Source organism: Capsicum annuum, chromosome 11 (assembly GCF_002878395.1).
Source record: "Capsicum annuum cultivar UCD-10X-F1 chromosome 11, UCD10Xv1.1, whole genome shotgun sequence".
NCBI classification, from domain to species: domain Eukaryota; kingdom Viridiplantae; phylum Streptophyta; class Magnoliopsida; order Solanales; family Solanaceae; genus Capsicum; species Capsicum annuum.
The window spans coordinates 56,663,013-56,670,961 of record NC_061121.1 but is presented as its reverse complement, the minus strand read 5'-3'; the positions used below and the strand labels follow the sequence as shown (position 1 = coordinate 56,670,961).

At 36.4% G+C, this 7,949-nt stretch overlaps 1 protein-coding gene across 1 annotated transcript; it reads right to left on the bottom strand.

The window, feature by feature from the left end:
* Nucleotides 1-1,791: 1,791 nt before the first annotated feature.
* Nucleotides 1,792-2,217, bottom strand: LOC124888840. The gene has a single exon (XM_047400131.1). It carries the CDS (start codon nt 2,215-2,217, stop codon nt 1,792-1,794), a length of 426 nt encoding a protein of 141 aa, XP_047256087.1.
* Between the last annotated feature and the right edge of the window lie 5,732 nt (nt 2,218-7,949).

Genomic DNA, 7,949 nt, shown 5'->3' with positions numbered 1-7,949 from the left:
TATGATATTATGAATTGTGGACTCAAATCTTGTGATCAAGTCATGTCATGTGTGTCATTTTCATCCTATCGAGTCCTGGGGTTACTTGTACCCAAAAACTATAGCCGTGTTCCTAGATCCATGTCATGTTTCACGATACTACAACTCAAGCTATGATTCCATAGACTTCAGTTAGTCGTGTGACTTAGGAAAACCTCATGATCTTAGTCATTTGTCAGATATCAGTAACATCCCTCTAGTCAACGGAATTCAGTATGATTAAGTCATGTACAGTCAGTTATTCATGTCCAGTCCCTCTAGATAGGAGTAGAGGTTAGCACCGAGTGAACCGAAGGATGGGAACTCACCCGCCAGTTCAGGGTGCGATTCTTAGTAGTCATCCTTGTGTTCCAGAACTATATAGCCAGCGTAGGTTGAGACATCTTAACCCATCAGGTTAGGGTTTATAAGGTGGCTTAACCCGTCAGTTTAGGGTTCCCATCATTCTCATTAAGTACCCACCAGATAAGGTTCACTCACAGGCTATCCTTACCCGTTGCACGGTATTGATACCCCTCCAATCAGGGCATAGATTGGACCCTAGCTTAGCAATAATGGTATGCATAGGGCATGTAAGTTAAACACTACTTCCCATAGTTTCAGTATCGGTGTCAATAAAAGAACTCGGGGCATTCTTCAGATTTTAGTATATATAGGACTATCAGATACAGTCGTCTATGTTATCAGTTTCAGTATCAATCATGAAAGTTATCAGTAAACCATGTATTAGCTTACAGGTCATGCTATCACGTATTCACGGTCCCAGTTTCTATATATCTATGTTTTCACTCCTACGTTCATATTAGTTAGTCAGTGTTGTTCATGCATGAAACCCTTTATGTTCAGCCTACCTTCCTTATATACTCAGTACTCTAGCTGTACTGACACATTTGTGCTATGGTGTTTATTTTCATGTTACACCATAGGTTCTGAGACACGAGCTCTAGCCCAGCAGTAGCGGTAGCATTCCAGTCACAGAGACACAGTGAGTCCTCATTGATTAGAGGACAATATGATTTGATACATTTATTTATTTCTTCAGCTCAGTTTTACGAAGTAAGTTGGAGACATGTTCCTTCAACTCCTTATTCAGATAGTTTAGAGGCTTTTAGATTTAAGTTCAGACTTATCTTTTAGATTGAGTTGTTTTAGGTGTTTTCACCCATATGATTTTATTCAGTTGAACCTTATGGCCTTACAGTTCTATGTATTCCATATATTTATATCATGATTTACTGTATATAGGTACAGGTATCAGTCATGGGTTAGCTTGTAGTCCCTCAGGGTCATGAGTACAGTGTAGCATTCTGGTTCAGCCATTGGGGTGTTACATACAATATCTCCCTCTTGCGAACATTTGCCCTCGAGTGCCGCTAGCTAGGCTAAGGATACGGAGAAAACTGAGTATGCATAGTTGAAACAACTTTCTTAATTGACTCCACATCATTCTAAACATTTGAATACCTCGGAGAATGTATGAACTTATTTTAAGGATAGCTATGTAGCTGAAAATTTAACTGGAAAAAGGGGTTGAATTAAGGATTATTAGTACCTTCGGGTTGATCTGAAAATGCTAAGAAGAGATGCAGGTACTTGGATTGCATATCCGCCTCGGCTTCCCAAGTATCACCCTCGACTAACTGGTTTCACCACAACACTTTGACCAAGGGAACCTCTTTGTTCCTCAGTCTGCGAATCTGGTGGTCTAGAATCTCTATTGGAATCTCTTCAAATAAAAGACTAGTCGAGATATTAGGGTTCTCTGAAAGAATCACTAATGCGCTTCTTAAGCGTGGATACATGAAAGATAGGATGCACAGCTGATAACCCTGAGGGTAACTCCAACTCATAGGCTACTCTCCCCACACGACTTAGGATTATATAGGGATCCACATACTGGGGACTAAGCTTCCCTTTATTGCCAAACCTTTCTACCCTTTTCATGGGTAAAACTTTAAGATATACCCAATCATTAACTTCAAACTCAAGCTCTCTTCTTCTCATATCTTCATATGAATTCTGACTACTCTGAGCTATTTTCAAACTTTCTCTAATCAACCGCACTTTCTCCATACCCTCAAACACTACATCAGGTCCAACCACAGTAGATTCACCTACTTTAAACCAACCAATAGATGATCTACACCTCTTCCCATACAATGCCTCAAATAGTTCCATCTTGATGCTAACATGGTTACTATTGTTATAGGTATATTCAATCACTGGAAAATGCTCATCCCAAATACCCTTGAAATCAAGAGAAAATGCCCTCACTATATCTTCCAAGGTTTGGATGGTCCTCTCAGCCTGACCATCTGTTTACGGATGAAAAGCGTAACTAATATACACTTGGGTACCAAGACCCCTCTGAAAAGCTTTCCAAAATTGGAAGGTGCCTTGAGTACCCCTATCTGAGATGATGGACAAGGGGACTCCATGCATTTGACTAACTTCCAAATATATAGTCTAGCATAATCTTCAGCTATATAAGATATATGCACCAGCAAGAAATGCGCTGACTTAGTCAACCTGTCTATAATGACCTAAATCGAATCATGATGATGATGTAAAATAGGTAAACCAGTCATAAAATCCATGTTCACCTCTTCTCATTTCTATGTAAGTATACTAAAATCTTGCATTACACCACTAGGTCTCTATTTCTCTGCCTTAACCTATTGGCACATTACATATTATTCCACAAACACTGCTATATCCTTCTTCATGCAACTCCATCAATAGATTTCTCGCAAGTCGCGGTACATCTTATTGGTGCCGGGATGAATGAAATATCGTGCGCCATGAGCTTCAGCCATAATTCTATGCCTTGGATCATCAACACAAGGAACACATAATCTACCATGTAATCTCAACATACTATCTCCCCCTTAAGAGAAAACCTCTAGTTTTTGGTGCCTAACTGACTCCTTTAGTTTAACTAAACTAGGATCCCTGTCTTGCTTCTCCTTCACTTTCTAAACTAAAGAGGATTCAGAACTACTCTAAACCAAAATATTCCTCTCTAAAAAATCAAGCAACCTAACACCCAATATAGCCAAACTATACACCGCTTAAGCTAACTCTTTCTTGTCTTCCTCTACATGCGTAACTGTAATACCCCGTGTTTCAAGCTAGAATGAAAACTGTCATTTCTATGAGTAGATAATCCAAAAGCTATAAATCCTGTGCAAATTTTCCATGTTAATCAAGTATGTAGTGTGGTAACCTATTTGACCATGAATTGAGATCATAAAGGTCCCCTAACTCAAGGACAAGTTGAAAGATTTTCTATCATTCGAGTTTTAGTGAGCGTCAAAACTTGAGTCAGTTTCAATCGATCATATCTTGTTGTATATAACTAACTGGGTGTCCTACTATATATCAAAAGAAAGATCTTCAAATTAGCTTTCCATTGATAGAAAATTTGCCTGAAACGGACACTCAGTGAAGAAGTTAGTGCATTTTTTGTGTCAGTTTTCCTGATTGACTGGCCACCACATCGCGATGAGCCTTAAATTGAAAATTGTAAATTCTAGTAGCTCACCGTGATTTCCAGTGCATCGCGGTGAAGTCTATTACGGTGTTCTAGTATTAAATTTTAAATTCCAAGGTCAAATTAGATATTTTCCATGTCCCCAAACCCGTCCAAACACGGGATTTAAACCCAAATACACTTAAATACATACACTTTCACCAATATTCATCAAGAACGCTCTCTAGGGTTTCTAACAAGAAACTCAAATAATTCAAGGTCCAACCATGAGTTTTTGAAGATAATTAGAGATTTGGAATCCCCAATCCGTAAGCTTCATGAATCATTCATTTTTCTCCAAAATAGAGATACGCGGGGTTTATCCTAAAAACTACATGGTCTAGAAATGGTTAAAGCATCATTTAAAGTTTTTGATACATGTATTTTATCGGGGTTCGAAAACTATATTATTGATTTTGCATTTCACAAGTTTCAATGCTACTATTGCTTTGGCCTTGTGGTCTTTTCCCTTAAATTGATTTACATATATATGTATACGTATGAATTTGAGATTTAAGATTGTTGAGAGCATAAATTATGAACTCCCTCTCTTGTATTGAATTAAAGATTATAGTTTAGTGATTTGTAAGATATTTTTGCAATACCCTAGTATTTGACATAATTTAGAGATAATGAGAGGAAGTTTCTTGTTATACCTATGTGTTTGTTTGAAAGAGAGAATTACATGTGATTGAGGAAATTGACATGACCACTTTATGTTACTTAAATATTGAAAAAGAGGAAGTTTCTTGCATGTGTTTACATGAATTTAATAGAAAGAATTCTTTGAATTGATTTTTTGTTATAGTGGTCCCAAACTATATGTTTTGAAAGAAGAGATGATAATATGCTATAAGTGGCTCAAAAATATGTCTTGCAAGTCAATGGTATGACGATACCATATAAATGTATTCCATAGCAGAGTTAGAGTTTTTAGAGTTTGATTTTAGAGAATGCATATTTTAAAAAGTTAAAAACTGGGTTAAATGTGAGTTAGGTGGTTTTTCGAAGAAAGCACGAGTTAAATGACTCTATCTTGGAAATAGTGATTTGCCGACATGGGAACTTAGTTGCCTGCTGTGTGATGTTATGTACCTAGTAATTTGTCATTCTAAATTGAGATGTATGGTTTGGAGCCTTGCTTTATGATCTTGAGCCCAACCATGACACAATGACTTGATTGGGGTTGTGGCACCCTGCTGTGTGATCTTATGTGCTCTTCCCTCATTAGTACTTCTATCTTGGTGGCAACTGAGATAAGGTAGTCGGTGAAATATATGAAATAGTAGGGTATACCACCTAGCACAAAAGTAATACTAGAGTGTCACAGATTTCAGATGTTTTCACAGAGTCTTTTAAAATGCCCATGTGATTTCTTACTATAGGACATATTTATGAACTATTTGAAACTGCTCTCATTTATGTTGCTTATAAATAATTGTTTTGGATTTGCTTTGCGTATCAGTACATCTGTATTGAGCCCCTCCCACTACCTCTCAGATTTTTGAGGCTCAGTCTAGGGGTCCAGATAAGTAGTAGATAATTCAAATAGCTAATCATATTATGCAGTGGTGAGCTTTCTCTATTCCATATGTCCTGTCTTTTCAGATTATTTAACTTATTTTAGTTTTGGTCTACTGGGGGCCTTTTCCTAGTTTTAGACAGTTGTTAGATTTTTATGTGGTAGAGATTTTGCAGACTGAGTTAGATGTCATTTAGATGTAGTTCCACTACAGTTTTCGTACTTATGTTAAATTAGAATTTGACAATATTTTCGTAGCTGATTATGTTTCTGCATCTTCTTTATTTATATTTATGTTGTGCATAATTACCAGATTGAGAAGGGCATTTTAGGACTTCATGGTTTAGGATGCCCATCACGGCCAGACCCTAATTTAGATCATGACAAACTTGGTATTAGAGCATGGTTCATGGTCCTAGGGTATCTACAAAATTGCATTATGTAGAATCTTATTTATGGGTGTGTAGTGTGCCACACGTATAAATAGGAGGCTATTAGGCATTTAGGAATGTTTCCTTTTCTTTATGTTCTGGTTTGTGCTATTGAGCCAGAGTGTTCCTCTTCTATACTTTAATTTATGCTTTGGTGTCCCCATACGAAAGTAAAGTTATCCCAATTCTTTCCTTACTTTGATGTGCCCAGATATGTCTTATTATTGTGGTGATTTAAGTGTAGAAGTTTACAGTTTAAATGGTATGGTCCTTTCTTGTTGAGCCTCATGAGAGTTTAAAATTTGTGCAAGGACTTGAGAAGAGTCCATTAGTGCCTCAGCGTGTATTTATTTTAGTGTGAACTTTGATTCTAATGAAATCATGCTTTTCGGCCTGCAGTATTAAGAGTATTCCATCTTTTTTCAGAATTTATATTGCAAATGTCATGCTTAAAAGGAAACGATGTGTAGCATAATGTTTGAACTATATTTCCACCCGAGTAGTAGTATAAGTTGAAGTGTGGGTGTCATGACCTATTGGTAGTGAGATTAGACCAAGAAGTTGGTGATACGAAGTCACAAGGTTAGAGATCAGAGTGAGGATGGTTTTTGTGTAGATAAATATTTAAGTTGAATAACCGATGTTTGAGGATAATTTACCACTTTATAGAGATAGAATAATATGGTAGCTAGTAGTATATGTGGATTGTATGGTAGTCTGTGGTAAAAGTATTTGACTCAGATTTTTATTTATATAGAGTAAGATGTGTATTCTTAGATCATTGAATATTGGGTGTCAATTTTCTATCTCTTGTAATATGTAATCTTGTTACCATGGTGTTTTTGAGAAAATCAAAGTCTAGTGAAGCCGTGTGGGGCTTTTTCGATTCACTAGCATAGTTGATTTGTTATTCATTTTATTTTCTTGTTCAAAACACAAAAATCAAAGTCTAGTGAAGCCGTAGGAGGCCTATTTCGATTCACTAACAACTTGTTATTCATCTTGTTGTTCTCATGTTGGTTAGAACTGGGGGTTTAGGGGGGAAATTATAAGAAATATGGTAAGGGCGGTTTATTGAATATATGTATAGCCAAATCATTTTGGATGAGATTGAGTTGGTAATGAAGTGATACATCCTTGTATGTTAGTTTAGTAGAAGGTAAAGAAGGAGTTATTACTCAAGGTGGATTATTATTTGCTTGAAGTATGAAAATGGCTAGATTAGCAAGTAAGTTAGGATTATAGACTCATGGTTGTTTTTGGAATTTCAAAATAGTCTAAATGTAAACTTGGGTAAGTAGGTGTGATGTGACAAAACCATATAAGTAGATAAGATTGTGTGGGCTTATGATTTAAGATTAAGGTTGACCATGTCTATTATGTGACTTTAACCCCCCTTGACCTTCTTTTCGATGGTAGCTGTAAACTAATACTACTTGTGAGAAAATATGTAGTAGATTTTTTTGAGGTATTTGGGTAGAATGTCCCAATTTGATGAACTAATATTTTATATTGCCTTCTTAATTGATGGTAGATGATTGATGCTAGACGATTGGCTTGAATTTAATATAGGATGTTGATGTAAGAATAGTGGCATGAGGTTAATGGTGTATGTTTTGTGAGAATAAATTATTAGGCTTGATGTGTTGAAATAGTACATGCTAATGAGTTATGATAAGGAAAACCGTAAGGTCATGATCGAGTTAAGGAGTTCTGATTGGTAGTGTTGGGCCTTTTGATATGATCTTGAATTTTCATGGTAAAGAGATATAAGTCGGAGTTGCGATATTGATATGCTATGACGGAAGTAGTATGGTTCATTAGAGGCTTGGTGATATCCATTCTAAGTGGTATAATCTAAGTGTGAGTTTTTTTAAGATTGAGCTAATAAAAATAATAGTTGAAGCACCAGAGGGTGTACACTCTAACTATAGGGATATTTGTAAAGATCCAAAGTAAGTGTTCCAGTATTATGTGATGACTATTGAGTCTATAAAATGATAGAGCGTGTCTCAGAAGGTAGTATTAGCAGTGGGTTTTCCACTTCCAGGTATAGTTATTCGGGTTAAGTTCTATCAATTATGTGTATCATTGTATTCCAAACCCTAGAGTGTAGTGAGTGTAGTTCAGTTTAAAGTCTAGTAAGGGGTCTCATGAACATAAGATGATGGCTTTAAGCTAAGGGGGAGATGATAGAAGAAGTGACCAAGACAGGCTCTCAGATTTATGTAGTGATGTCAGTATGATATAAAACATCTGGAAGTGAGGGTGAGGCTCAACCCATTCTTATCTCAGTATTTTTCAGTTATCCCAATATTTACTTATACTTTACGTTTTAGTTCCACGATCATAGTTCATGTTCAGGTATATGAGAGAGAATCATGTTTTCTTCCAATTCTAAAATGAGGAGTTCCAGTTCATTCAA